The sequence below is a fragment of the Apodemus sylvaticus genome, chromosome 1 (genome assembly GCF_947179515.1).
Source record: "Apodemus sylvaticus chromosome 1, mApoSyl1.1, whole genome shotgun sequence".
In the NCBI taxonomy this organism is placed as follows: Eukaryota; Metazoa; Chordata; class Mammalia; order Rodentia; family Muridae; genus Apodemus; species Apodemus sylvaticus.
In genome coordinates this window covers 190,198,637-190,213,622 of record NC_067472.1, presented here as the reverse complement: position 1 = coordinate 190,213,622, position 14,986 = coordinate 190,198,637, and the positions used below count along the sequence as shown (strand labels likewise).

Here is a 14,986-nt window from a genome sequence, read left to right as displayed (position 1 = left end):
TGACTTTGTGTGACTCCACCAAGCCATATTCTCTTTATACACACACTCTTACTTGTTCCTATGGGGGCTGGATGTCAGCCATCCTTAGAAACCCCACACAAACAATTCACAGGCTCCTGGTTTCTGAGGAAAACTTGAGATCAGGGATGACTGGGATTGAAGATATTTTATATTTGATGTTTATTGGATGTGTTTCTGAGTGGAGGAGAGAACATCAAGTTCTGGTTTGGTTTTTGTTACTTGATTAAACGCTGAGCAAAAACATCTTGGGAAAGAAAAGGTTTATTTGGATTATACCTGATGGATTGTCAATCACAATCAATCTCTGAAGGAAGCCAGAGTAGGAACTGAAGCTGGAACCCTGGGGAAAACACTGCCAACAGGCTTGCTAGGCGTTTGTTTGTTTGTTTGTTTGTTTGTTTGTTTGTTTGTTTGTTGAGATAGAGCAGCTCTGGCTGTCCTGGGAGTCACTATGTAAACCAGTCTAGACTCAAATTCCCTCCTCTGCCTCCCAGGTTCTGGGATCAAAAGCCACCAGGCCTGGCTGCTCACCTTGCTTTTTAAAACAACCGAGGACCAGCCAGGCAGTGGTGGCGCACACCTGTAATCCCAGCACTTAGGAGTCAGAGGCAGGCGGATTTCTGAGTTCAAGGCAAGCCTGGTCCACAGAGTGAGTTCCAGGACAGCCAGGACTACACAGAGAAACCCTGTCTCGAAAAAAAACAAAAACAAAAACAAAAAACAAAACAAAACAAACAACCGAGGTCCATTTTCCTAGTGGTGACACCATTTACAGTGAGTTGGGCCCTTCCCACATCAACCACTAATAACGAAAATGCTTCATAAACTTGCAGACAGCCCAATCTCATGGAGGCATCTTCTCAGTTGAGGCTTCCTCTTCCCCACAAGTTGACAAATCACATATGACTCCAACCCAAGGGGATCTGGCATCCACTTGTGGCCTCCAAGGGCACCTACACCTACAAACACACGCAGACGCAGACACACTGAATCTGTTTAAGAATTGAATGGGTGTACAACAGTGGAATAAATACAGTTTATACTCTTGTCTTGGTCACAATCTTCTAGACATAGCTTAATAACCTGAGCTACAAGCTAGAGCAGATTCTGAGACCCGATTTCCTGCAACCATCCACGGTAAATGGACGTGCTTTTGTTATGTTTTAGGGAGGGAGATGGAATAAGAGAGGAGCACTGGGTTGAACTGTCCTCCAGGCAAGAAGCTGACACACAGTAGGCTCTGAAGTGGATCTTTAGGCAAGCTGAGACTAAGTAAGCTGTCTCCCTATAATATGTGGTTTATTTTATTTATGTATGTATTTACTAATTTTTGTGTGCATGCCTTAGTGTGTGTGTGTGAGTGTGTGTGTGTGTGTGAGTGTGTGTGTGTGTGTGTGTGTGTGTGTGTGTACACCAGTGTGCTACAGCTCCTGTGATAGAGGCAGATGTAAACTAGAGGAAGTCACTTCTCTCCTTCCACCATGTGTGTTTCAAGGATTGAACTCGGGTCCTCAGGCCTGTGCCTGCCAAGACATTTGCAGGCCACGGGTGGGGTCTCTTGTTCCTACCACTCTAAGAGTCCAGGCTAGTGGTACAAAGTCTTCTTGCCAGCTCCAATATGACACTTTGCTTTTATTGTGAGAACCAATAAACAATTTTCTTGTTTGATGTATCTGTAGGTTGTATGAGTGATAAATATCCGGTGACACTGCATTGGCTATAAGTTAAATCCGTTGTTCCTTAAACATAGTATCTGGTGCACTCAAGAAAACAGCTTTTCCAGTTTTAGCTTACCCTTTGCTCCCAATTAATGTGTGTGGATGTTTGGAACACAAAGATTAATTATGGCACAAATACAGGAGTCACATGGGTCAGGTATCAGTACTACCACTGAGCCACACCCCCAGCCCCTCCGTGGGGGAGTCTAGGCAGGGGCTTTACCACTGAGCCACACCCCCAGCCCCTCACTGGGGGAGTCTAGGCAGGGGCTGTACCACTGAGCCACACCCCCAGCCCCTCACTGGGGGATTCTAGGCGGGGCTCTACCACTGAGCCACACCCCCAGCCACTCACTGGGGGAGTCTAGGCAGGGACTCTACCACTGAGCCATACCCCCAGCCCCTCACTGGGAGATTCTAGGCAGGGGCTCTACCACTGAGCCACGCCCCCAGCCCCTCACTGGGGGAGTCTAGGCAGGGACTCTACCACTGAGCCACGCCCCCAGCCCCTCACTGGGGGAGTCTAGGCAGGGACTCTACCACTGAGCCATACCCCCAGCCCCTCACTGGGGGATTCTAGGCAGGGGCTCTACCACTGAGCCACACCCCCAGCCCCTCACTGAGGGATTCTGTGCAGGGGCTCTACCACTGAGCCACGCCCCCAGCCCCTCACTGAGGGATTCTGTGCAGGGGCTCTACCACTGAGCCACGCCCCCAGCCCCTCACTGAGGGATTCTAGGCAGGGGCTCTACCACTGAGCCACGCCCCTAGCCCCTCACTGAGGGATTCTGTGCAGGGGCTCTACCACTGAGCCACGCCCCCAGCCCTCCCTGGGGGATTCTGTGCAGGTTGTGGGTTGAGTGAGAAAGCTTCCATGAGCTCATATCTTTAAATGCTTAGGCACCTTGGAGTGGAACTCTTAAAATAGGAGGAGGATGAGGATATAGGACCTTAGGCCCAATGTCTCTGTTTCTTGTTCCCTGTGTGTGGATCAGGATAAGTCTCAGCTACTTCTTCAGCACCGGGCCAGCCTGCTGCCGTGCTCCTGCCAGGATAATGGAGTCAAGCTCTGGAAGTGTGAGCAGGCCCCCAGGGAAATGCTGCCTGCTATAAGAGTTGCCTGGGTCATTGTGTCTCTTCACAGCAATCAAACAGTGACCAAGACAGAAGTTGGTACCAGGGATTGGACTGTTGCTGTGACAAGCCTGACCACGCTGGTTGTTGAAGGAAGATGGAAGACTTTAGGACTTTGGACTACAAAGGTGATGAGATGCTTTAATTAGAGCTCAGTGGATCATCCTAGGAGGAGAACGCAAGACAGTGCCAAGGGAAATTTGGACTGTGGGAGCCCAACTCATGAAGTTTCAGAGGCAAACAGTATTAGCACGCGTGACCTAGAAATTTCTAGTCAAATTCAGGCAAAAAAAAAAAAAAAGTGGGTGTTTTTGCCCTTGTCCTAAAAGTCTGCCTGAAGCTAAGTTGATGAGTTTTGCATTAATGCCGGAAGCAGAGGAGATTTCCGGTCAGCCTAGTATTGACTGTGTCGTGTAGTTATCAGTGGTCACTCATGGAGATCCATCAGGAAGAGAAGCAAGCTGGACCGGGAGAAATATGCAATGTGGAGTTTGAGGAGAAAAGGAGCACCGGGAAGGTTTAAGGAGACGTTTGATTCTGAATGCTACCAAGGAGTGCTGACCTCAGGGCAAGACCCACCCGCCCAAGCTTCTGACTTGTGAGAAGGAATAAAGGGACAGCTTAAGCACTGAGAGAGAAAGATGGTGGAAATGTAACTGGATGGAGCCAACGTCTAGACCGTCAAGCAGCAGAACGTGGCAGCTTTGGCCACTTGGTTCTGGCTTTAGAGTCAAGGATATAAGAAAGGTGTCATGGAGTGCCCCTCAGTAATGAGGGAAATGTACTGAAGGCAGTTGTGGTGTAGTATAGAGAGGCCAAGATGATGATGTGTGAGGCTGTGGGCGTGAAGCTGGATTATGTTGGACACCATAAGATGTTGGCGATGCCAGAACCGTGGTATCCCCACAGAGGAGAGCTGCAGACTGAGTGTGAAACCAGCCTGAGAGAGACAAGGGTGTCGTAGCCAACAAAGCCGGAAGAGTAAAACACCCGAAGAGTGCTTTGACACCAGCGTGGCGATGCAGAGTTTGACTTCCACCTTTGGTTTTCAGTCCTGCTGTGGTCCACTCTTTCCTCACTACACTGCCTTCCCTACATTTTGAAATGGCAAAGTATATTCTGTGCCATGGCACATTGGATTATGTGATCTACTATTTGATTTTGATTTTACAGGCGATTACAACGAAGAGACTGTCGTGAGTATCGGAAAAGATTTTGACATTTAGATTTTTAAACAGTATTGAGATTGTGATAGACTCTGGGGACTTCTGAAGTTGGACTGAATGCATTTTGCATTATGATATGGGCAAGGCCTATGGGGACAGGTAATGGAGTATGTTAGTTTGCATTATCAGCAGCCCCCATATGTCCATGTCTTTGAATGATTACAAATAGCACGTCGCCATGCTTTCTGCCATGATGGTAATCCTCTGAAACAAGCCTTGGTCATGAAGTCTCTTCATAGCAGTAGAACAGTGACCCAGACAGCCTGTGGCCCACCACCAGGTCACTCCAACAGCCCGTGATTAGGGCATTCTATGCAGGGATTCTGACTCTGCTGCTGAATCAAGCTCCTATAGCCGAGCAGTTTAAGTTTTAGCATCTATAAAGCAATATAAAATGGGACTTCAATGATCTTAAAAAGGATCCACAGCTAGGCATGGTGGTGCATACCTCTTATCCCAGCACCCGGGAGACAGAGGCAGAGGGATCTCTGAGTTTGAGGCCAGCCTGATCGACAGACTTCCAGGGCAGCCAGGGCTACACAGAGAAACGGTCTTGGAAAAACCCAAAACAACAACAAAAATAACAGAAGCGAAAAATTATCCATAGATCTATTTCATGGCATTTCAAAAAATGGGGGGGAAAAAAGAAAGAAAGAAAAAAGCAGCCCAGGAGAGTGAGCTCCCAAAAAGCGATTTCCAAAGAGCACAAGCTACTTAAAACAGCTTGGAATTTACGGAGGCTTCAGTATTCTGGGGAATGTAGTCCCGGAAAAAGCACAGAGCTAAACGCTTCCACTGACGCATTCTGGGAATTGTAGTTTCGGCGACAGCGGCGCTGAGCAGACTTCCGCTCGCTCCCGCAAGGCAAGGCTGCCGGGCAGTGAGAGCCAGCCGCGTCCCGCGACGTTTCTGTGCGCCGTGTCCCGGTGTGTCCTTTCGGGGGCCGAGTCTGCATCTCGGAGAGAAGCGGGACACCAGTGGCGGCGGCGGCCGCTCCTCTCTCGCTGGGCTCTGCCTGGGCCATCTCAGCCGCTCGTGGGGCCCCCAGGAGAGTCGAGCTTCCCGCGGAGCCTGGCAGAGCAGCGCTGATGACAGATGGCCAGTTTCCTGAAGGCTTAACTGGTATGCAGCTCTGGTTTCTACGTGATTTTTTTGCATTTATTTGTTTATTTACTTAAAAGAGTGGGCTGTGCCACACTTTATAAAACAAATAGGTCAGAAAACTACTTATGGGAGTAGGGTCACTCCTTCCACCACGCGGGGTTCAGAGACTTGAACTCAGGTGATCAGCCTTGGCGGCAGTCATCCATACCCTTTGAGCCGTATCGCAGGGCCAAACTCCCTTTCTTTAGAGCGGGTTTAGCTTTTTATTGATTATCTTTTTTTTTTAATATTTATTTATTGCATGTAAGTACACTGTGGCAGTCTTCAGACACCCCAGAAGAAGGCATCAGATCTCATTACGGATGGTTGTGAGCCACCATGTGGTTGCTGGGATTTGAACTCAGGACCTTCGGAAGAGCAGTCAGTGTTCTTAACCGCTGAGCCCTCTTGGTGATTATCTTTATGTTCATGCGAAAAAAGACTTTGTGGAGGCTCTTACAGATAAGCAACGTTTACTAGAATTTAAAATGTTTACATCGAGAGAAATTTGGGGGTGGTGATTTCATTCCTGTGTATGAAAATAATTATAGGTACGATAGCTGTCACATTAACAGACCCTTAGGAGAGTGGTAGTCAGTTATGACACAGCGTTCATCAGAGAGTTCGAGGCTTCTTGAACATTTGTTTGCCTGGGAAGTCCATCACCACAGGCAGCTTTGTGAGGGGAAAAGCGCCCAGCCATAGAGAATGTGGTGAGTGAGTCCGGTAACCTGGAGGCTTGCACTACCGATGAGCAGGACTGAGGTAGAAAGCCTGGTCAGCGCGCACAGCCCTCGGGGCCGATGGAGAAGCCGAGGAAGCCATGTGGACCGACGGTCCTAGCAATGCTCTCACGGAGCCCTTCCTCCCCCAGCTTGCTTCCCAGAGCCCTGCCTTGTCTCAGAGAGGAGAGAACAATGACCAAGTCACAGGTGAGTCGGGATGCTTTCCCATTCCCCACAGGGCTAGGGATTGGGAACAGGACCCCTGCATGCTGGGCGAGCGCTCTGCAGCCGAGCCTCTCTGAGCTGCATGAAGTCAGAAGGGAAGTTGGTGAGAAGAAAGGTCAGGAAGGAGGAGGGATAAGAGAGGACGGTGGGAACGTGTGCTCCAAGCGCACTGCACACGGGAAAGTGTGAAAGGATGAATAAAATAAATTAACTTAGAGAGAGTGGGCTGGAGAGACAGCTCAGTGATTAAGGGCACGGCTGACTCAGTTCCCACACCCTATAGCTTCCAACCTCCTGTAACTCCGACTCCAAGGTGTCCAGCGCCCTCTTCTGGCCTCCCTGGGCACCTGCACACAGGGGAAGTCCAGCTTTCCTCTTCCTCCTTGCTGAAGCAGGCCTCCTGTGTGTGGACTCTGTGGAGGCCGGCAGATCCCTGGTGCTCACGGGCAGCCATCCTAGCCTGTTCGGCAAGTTCCAGGCCAGGGAAAGGCCCTGTCCCCAAACAAAAATGATGGCCTGCACCAGGATCTGTCTTCTAGTTTCTATATGCATGCGCACCGCCATGGACATAGGTACACTGACATGCATGCATACATGTGTTCACACATGCACACAGACACCTGAATAACCAGGGAGCGTCTGGCTGCCACCATCTGCATACCTTCTGGGGTTGGCCCACCTTGGGCGATGAAGGCATCAAGAAAGAACAGACTTTACTAATGAAGTATTCTGAATCTAACATTCATAATGTTATACAACACGAAAACATTTTAAATGATGTTATCGTTCACAGAATGTCATTCAGAGCACTTTGGATTTGGAAAAGAAGATACATTTGAACCGTACTGCCCAAGAGGAGCCAGGCACCATGAGTGTAGGTGGAGCTGAGCACTGCCCGCTGTCTCCAGTACAAAGTCGGCACAGCACTCCTGGCATGGGTTGGCACGCTCTAATTCTGAAATCCGTGACTTCCCATTGAACAGTGGTGGACTCCTGACCCAGCTGTGGAAATGACACCAAGTTCCTTGCACAGGGTTTTCTCTTTCTGCCTCGATTCCCTCCGTAGCTATGGAAAGGGGTGAATAGTTGTCCTGGCTGGTGATATGTGTCAACTTGACACCAGTTAGAGTCATCAGAGAGGAAGGAGCCTCAGTTGAGGAATCCTCCATAGGATCCAGCTGTAAGGCATTTTCTTAATCATCATTGTTGGAGGGCCCAGCCCTATGTGGGTGGTACCATCCCTGGTCCGATAGTCCTGGGTTCTATAAGACAGCATGCTGAGTAAGACATGAGGAGCCAGCCACTGTGCAGCGCTACTCCATGGCCTCTACATCAGCTCCTTCCTCCAGGTTCCTGCCCCTACTTGAGTTCCTATCCTGACTTCCTTCAATAATGAACAGGAATATGGAAGTGTAAGCCTAGTAAACTTCCCTCCCCAACTTGCCTTTTGGTCATAGTGTTGTTGTGTCCCAGCAATAGAAACCCTAACTATAGACACTGTGTGAACAGAAGCTCAGGCCCTAGTGGCATTGGGAATGAACCTGAGGTGTCACGTGTTTGCTGTCACAGGAGGCAGTGACGTTCAGGGACGTGGCCGTGGTCTTCAGTGAGGAGGAGCTGAGGCTGCTGGACGCTGCCCAGAGGAGGCTGTACCACGATGTGATGCTGGAGAACTTCAGGAACCTCCTGGCTGTGGGTGAGGACGGGGGCCCGTGTCCTTGGCGATGTCTGAAGTTCACATCCCGTGTGTCTGTTGTAGTCCTCTGCTTTCCTGTTAGTTTTCCTTATTTTGTATTTTATGTACATTTGAGTGTTTTGTCTGCATGTGTGTCTAAGCCACATTAATTCATGATGCCCATGGCAGCCAGAAGAGGCCATTAGATCCCCTGGAACTAGAATAACAGATGGTGTGGGCCAGCGTGTAGGTGCTGCAGACACACCCGGATTCCTCTGGAAGGGCAGCCAGTGCTCTGAATCGCTGAACCCTCTCGCCAGCTTTCACTTTATTTTCTATATCTGAATTTTACACATAGATGCTGTGCTTTAAATCAAATTTTAAAACATATCTTTGTGAGTGTGTGTGTGTGTGTGTGTATGTGTGTGTGTGTGTGTGTGTGTGTGTTAGTCAATGCTATGACCATGGCAACTCTTACAAAGGAAAGCATTTAAATGAGGCTTGTTTACTATTTCTGAGGTGTAGTCCACTGCTGTCGTGGTAGGGAGAATAGCAGCATCCAGTCAGACATGGTAGCAGAGTGTTCTATATTCAGCTCTAAAGGGAACAGGGAGTCTTTGGAGTTCATATCTATTCAAACCACCACATTCCACTCCTTGGCACCCATAGGCTTGTAGTCATAGCAGAATGCAAAATGCATTCTGTCCAACCACAAAAGTCCCCAGAGTCTATCGCAATCTCAATCCTGTTTAAAAGTCCAAAGCTCAAACTCTCTTCTGAGACTCATGAAATCTCTTCAAGTATATCCTTCCGTAAAATTAAAATCAGAAAGCAGATCACATAATCCAGCAGATGATGATATAGAATATACTATTCTAAAAGCGAAGAAAGGGAGCTTAGTGAGGAAATACTGAACAAAAACAAGAACAGAAACCAGGAGAGCAAACCCCAAACTCTGCATCTCCGTGACTGATGTCAAAGCACTCTTCATATTTCCAACTCCTTTCAGCTCCACTGACGGCAACACACTTCTTCCCTTTGGGCTGGTTCCACTCCCTGTTAGCAGCTTTTCTTGGCAGGTATCCCACAGCTCTGGCACCTCTAACCTCTGGGGGGTGGGGGGAGGGGTCTTCAAGAGAACCCAGGCTTTACCCCTGAGCTTCACACAATACAGGGACAGTTCTCCCACACGCCTGGCCTCTGAGGCTTTCATTAGCTGCAGGGAGTCTCCACAACCTCTTTCATGTGTCCTTTACTCAGACAGGTAAGTACAGCCGGCAGATGCCCAGCCCTTCTGCTCTTCTGAGAGTGCTTCCTCTTTCCCCCAACTGCAGATTCCTTTGTACCCCTCCCTGCCTCAGACTGTTGGCCTCCCTTTTCCCTCAGTATAACCAAGTTGCCTTCAGTGTTCTGTGGCAAGGTGTAGCTTTGTAGTCTTTGTGATTCTCCTGCCTCAGCTTCCCAAGGACTAGGGTGACAGGCTTGGTCCACTGTGCCTGGCTGGTACCCAATCTTCCTAGGGCCTCACACTCCAGCTCTGCTGTTCTCCATTTTTTTCCTGTTTCTGTCTTTGTGTCTGAGCTGCTGTTGCTTGCTTCTCTGTGCCCAGAATTCTCTTCCCAGGTGGAATACCAGCCTCCTCTTTCTCCGTATTTGTCTGCTCAAAATGCCTCACAGATCCAGCTCTGAGGGGCCGCTTTACAGGTATCTGCTGCTCAACCTCCACAGTCTGCGCTTGCCTCTGGGTACCAAGCTTTCGGTTGTGGTGACACACCAACATTCTGAACGTTTGCACATGTATGAGCACGTGTTCCCTGAAGCCCGGGCCCCTCGTGCAGCTGCAGCAACAGCAACAGGCATCCCAGAAAGCCTCCCCCCCACACCCACAACCTCATTCCTCTACTTTTCTCCCACTGGCACTAACTATTCCGATGTGCCATGGAAGCCACCAAGCTGCATCCTGGGAACACTGATCTACTCGTTTAGCTTTCAGCCTCAGAAGTTGTCCCTTTCCCTATCGCCGTTTCCCTTCCTGATAGTTTGCTCTCCAGTCATTCTCTCATTTCCTTGGGGGGCCTGTCTGATAGTGTAGCAGCCCTTGCTCTTCTGCCATGACATCTGCTGTGTTAGGTTGGCAGCTGGGATCTCCCTTCTTTTTTGCGCCCCTTCTTCCTGCTCCTTTGTGAGCCTCGTGATCTTAGGTTACAGAGCAGATGTTTAAAGAAACCCACTCCCTCCTGCCCTTGCAGCCTGCCTTCTTCACCCCAGAAGAGCCCTTCCCTAATCAGCAGTGTGTTTGGAGTGTTTTAAATCTTTCAATCTTCATGCTTTCTATCTCTTCTTGTATTTTCCAAGTGAGCTTGTGTACTGAGGTTATTTCGGTCTCTTCCTACACACATGTGCTCTCAAACACAGTGGCTTCCTCAAACTGGACATCGGGCTTTGCTGCGCCTGTGATCCCTGTTACACTTCTTTTCGTCTCTCAGCCTCTGAAGCTCCCGTGCCTTCCCATTACACTCTGTCACCTTGGCTCCCAGTCCGGTGCCCCAGATCATTCTACATGTCACAGGCAGACAGCTTAGGCAGGTAGCTCTAGTTTCCTCTGTTCCCGCCAGTCTCAGGAGGAGTTAAGACTTGTGTGTGCTCTAACCCACATCATTGCTCAAGTTTAAATGCCAAAATGTTGAAAAGTTCTTTCTTCCCATTATCCATCTGCACACTACACACAGGCCTTGTGAAGCAGGTTACTCAGTAGAGGCTGAAGGTCCCCTGAGTCTTCTCTCCTGGGTTTATCACAAATGTCCTACCAGGGTCAACTGTTGTGGGAAATATTAAAAAAGAAATCCCCAGCAGCTCTCTGCTGTGGCATCGTCCAAGCTCTCTCACTCCTGGCGCCGCCAACTCTCTGGAGCTGCTGGTCTCTGGGGCCACAGGGCCTCCACTGGGTCATCTCACTCGGTGATCTCTCTGTTAACCCTCTCTCTGGCAGGGGACCCCAAGTTCCTCTCACTACCACGCAACGCCCCACATACCCATGGTCTGCCAGCTCACCATCCAATTACCCGGTAGAAGCATGACTCTTAACACTTGGTTAGTTAGTCAGTTAGATTTACGTCTATTATAGACACAATTAAAGATGCCAATAGATAATTTAAAAGCCAATTAATAATAAAGCTTTATCCCAAAATTTCTAACCTTTTGATAGCATCATGTCTGAAGCCATCTCCATTCCTCCCTTTCCTCCTCTGACGTCTGTCAGTCTCTCCAACTCCTAGCTCCGCCTCCCCTTTCCTGTCCAATCACAGACCTTCCGCTGCCCCAATGTGAGTAGACAGGAAATATCCTGTAACAGTCAACTGTGGCTTGCTCTTGAGAGTGCATACTCTTTGTAGTGCTGGTATTTAGGTAATGTTTCCAGAGAGAAATGAGGACTTAGACCTTCGAAGTACCCGTCCTTGCTGATATTACCTTCTATTCTCTATTCTTTTAGGAGGTCAGAGTCCAAACAAGGTAGAGACTCTTGACTCAACAGGATTAAGGCGCCTTTCATTGTGGTGGCTTCCATGCTGGCAAATGACAGGCCATGATGTCACGAAACTGGCCAGCGCTCCAGATATTGTAGAAAACATTCAAGGAAGGAGTTCTCACTTCCTGGAGCAATGCCACTCCTTCTGCCACGGGAAAACAGAAGAGCCTCCTCGGGCCTCCAAGGATGACGGCTGTCTGGAGAGCATCACAAGCCATCATTCCTGTATTACCGAAAATCAGGAATTTCTGTGTGGGAGGGCTCAGAGTTCTTGGAGTAAAATTGAGAGATGGAACCATGGGAAACTCTGTCCTCAGACTCTGGTGAAAGCTAAGTCTCAGCTGTTGGCTCTGGGTGTTGACATACTGAGTTGCATTTCCCATCAAGACAACAATATACTGCATGAAAGAGACAAAGTCCACAGCAGCAGTGACTGCGGTAAAATCATCTTTCCTGTGTCATCCCTCACCCAGTCTCCTACTTGCACAGAACAGAAGGCCTACCAGTGCAGCAAGGGCCAAGAAACATTCATTGGCAGCCCCCGTCAGCAGGTCCTCTCAGGAAATAAGTCCCCTGTACATAGTTCACGTGAAGACACCACTCATAGCTCCAGTGTCTCCATTCAACAAAGTGTTCATCCAGGAAGAAAGCGCTACTGGTGTCAAGAGTGTGGCAAGGCTTTCAGTCAGAGCTCAAATCTGCAGACTCACCAGAGAGTGCACACAGGGGAGAAACCCTACACCTGCCCTGAGTGTGGGAAGAGCTTCAACCAGAGCTCACACCTGTATGCTCACCTGCCCATCCACACAGGCGAGAAGCCCTACTGCTGTGACAACTGCGGGAAGGGCTTCAGCCGCAGCACAGATCTCAACATTCACTGCCGAGTACACACTGGAGAGAAACCTTACAAGTGTGAAGTGTGTGGGAAGGGCTTCACACAGAGGTCACACCTCCAAGCCCACGAGAGAATTCACACAGGAGAGAAGCCATATAAGTGTGGAGACTGTGGCAAATGCTTCAGCTGTAGCTCGAACCTTCACACCCACCAGAGAGTCCACACTGAGGAGAAACCGTACAAGTGTGACGAGTGTGGGAAGTGCTTCAGCTTGAGCTTCAACCTCCACAGCCATCAGCGGGTCCACACAGGAGAGAAGCCATATAAATGTGAAGAGTGCGGGAAGGGTTTCAGTTCAGCCTCAAGCTTCCAAAGCCACCAACGGGTCCATACAGGAGAGAAGCCATTTTGCTGCAGTGTGTGTGGAAAGGGCTTCAGTCAGAGCTCTTATTTTCAAGCCCACCAGAGAGTTCACACTGGGGAAAAACCTTATAGATGTGATGTGTGTGGGAAGCGCTTCAACTGGAGCTTGAACCTCCACAATCACCAGAGAGTCCACACTGGAGAGAGACCATATAAATGTGAGGAGTGTGGGAAAGGCTTCAGTCAGGCCTCAAATCTGCAGGCGCATCAGAGTGTCCACACTGGCGAGAAGCCATTCAGATGCAATGCATGCCAGAAACGATTCAGTCAGGCCTCGCACCTCCAGGCCCACCAAAGGGTGCACACTGGGGAGAAGCCCTACAAGTGTGACACGTGTGGGAAAGCCTTCAGCCAGAGATCCAATCTCCAAGTCCATCAGATAATTCACACCGGGGAGAAGCCGTACAAATGTGAGGAGTGTGGGAAGGAGTTCAGCTGGAGTGCGGGGCTTACTGCACACCAGAGGGTCCACACAGGAGAGAAACCCTACACATGTCAGCAGTGTGGGAAGGGCTTCAGTCAGGCCTCACACTTCCACACACACCAGAGGGTCCACACTGGGGAAAGGCCCTACATCTGCGGCATTTGCTCTAAGGGCTTCAGTCAGCGATCACATCTGGTCTACCACCAGAGGGTCCACAGTGCAGGGAATCTCTAGGTGGGCTTCATGCTGCTGCTTGTTAAAAACTTTCCCCAAATCCAGAGGCTTCAGGAGTCTTTACCAGGGAGATGTGCGTCTCTTTGGGAGATCATTTTTTTTGTTGTTGATTTTTTTTTGTTTTGTTTGTTTGTTTGTTTTTAAGAGCAGATTTCTTTGGCTGTCGTGGAACTTGCTCTGTAAACCAAGCTAGACTTGATCTCACAGAGATTCTCCCTGCTATCAACTCCTGAGTGCTGGGATTAAAGGTGTACACCCAGCAGGGAGATCAGTTCTTTACAAATGTCAAAAATTACAAGAGGATCATTGCTCTATAAATGTATTGTCACCATGTACAAGAATTGTAAGGTTGCCACCCTCAGGATATGACAGAGCAGGAAAATCTCGGAATCCATCCAGGTCAGCAGAATGGCTGCAGGAAGGGCTTTAACCACAGCTGGTGATTGGCAGAATTGCTCTTGACTGAAGCATCACTTCCTCATAGGAAGAGCTGCATGTGACTCAGGACCCAGCCATTTCTGAAAAGTGAGAAAAGCCCTTGTAAGCAGGACTCATATTCCGCACTACTGTTGTGAGGGCCCTTTAGTCAGCTTCCCAGTCAAGTCTGCAGTGTGTGACCTGCCTCTCTGGCCATGGTGCTTTGCACAGCATAGCAACTCTGTACTGGATGACTTTTAGTATTTGTACATAATAGACTAAATCCACGGTCTTTTTGAAAATTCCATGGTTATCAACCCAATAAGGTGAACTGAAACTTACACAATTGGAATTTTGGGCCCTGAATTCATTTAGGAAAGGGCTTTTTCTTGTAATCACTGCTGCAAATGTTTTTACAAAGTATTTGCTGATGACAAAAGGGTTCTTAGTAAACTTGAATTGTTAATGTGTTGTTTCTCCTCCAATCTTAAATCAGATTTCCTCCCTGACCAGAGTTCCTATGATCTTCTGCCCTGAGTTTTTAGACTTATCTGTGCTGCTCCCACAGATTCTCCAAGGCTGTATCTCAGATAAAGAACAGGGTCAATGTTTACAGCTCTAGGGCTTTAAAGAGCAAGGGTCCACCAGGGTGCTACTGTGTCATCTGATAGCAGAGGGTGTGCAGGAATGATGCAGGAAGGGCTGGACATCCCAGTGTCCACACAGTGGCTCACTACACTTTAGGGGATCTGATGCCCTCTTCTGAGCTCCAAGGGCAACATACATACATACACATACACAAACACACACACACACACACACACACACACACACACACACACATAGTGCATATACATCAAACATTGATTCACACAAACCTAAAACAAACCTTAAAGATGTGTGGAGAATGCAGGACCTCCTACTATAATAACCTGTGTTCCCTTGTGAGGCAGTGCCCTGACAGTCACTGCTCCAAGTGCTGGCTCAACCTCAGGAGGAAGAAGAAAAAGAGAAAAGCCAAGTGGTGGTTCACACCTAAACCATTTAGAATTAAAGGCAGAGCAGAGGGACTGTGCAGAAACAAAAGAATGATTTTACTGGCTCCCTGCTGGTTATGGAGGTGACCACTACAGGTTAAATAGCTTACAGCCTAACGAGGGGAGTGGTTCCTGCTCCCCACTGGGAAGTAGTTAGGTCAAATCCATGGTCTGCACAAAGAATTTGCCAGCCCCAGATTTCTTGAGCAACAGCTTCATTTTC

General features: G+C 48.9%; 2 protein-coding genes across 2 annotated transcripts in view; both read left to right on the top strand.

The window, feature by feature from the left end:
- The window catches only part of LOC127665383 (uncharacterized), a 31,911-nt gene extending 17,719 nt beyond the window's left edge, over positions 1-14,192 (top strand). Inside the window, exons 5-9 of the mRNA XM_052157789.1 lie at positions 4,914-5,197; positions 6,117-6,174; positions 6,986-7,066; positions 7,762-7,888; positions 11,358-14,192. Of these exons, the coding sequence (XP_052013749.1) occupies positions 4,914-5,197; positions 6,117-6,174; positions 6,986-7,066; positions 7,762-7,888; positions 11,358-13,309 (2,502 nt within the window). The 3' untranslated portion in view covers positions 13,310-14,192. The remainder of the gene's footprint in view (positions 1-4,913; positions 5,198-6,116; positions 6,175-6,985; positions 7,067-7,761; positions 7,889-11,357) is intronic.
- LOC127673844 (zinc finger protein 235-like) overlaps positions 5,133-14,986 on the top strand; it is a 116,890-nt gene continuing 107,036 nt past the window's right edge. Inside the window, exon 1 of the mRNA XM_052169609.1 lies at positions 5,133-5,221. The gene's annotated coding sequence lies outside the window, so the exon portion shown is untranslated. The remainder of the gene's footprint in view (positions 5,222-14,986) is intronic.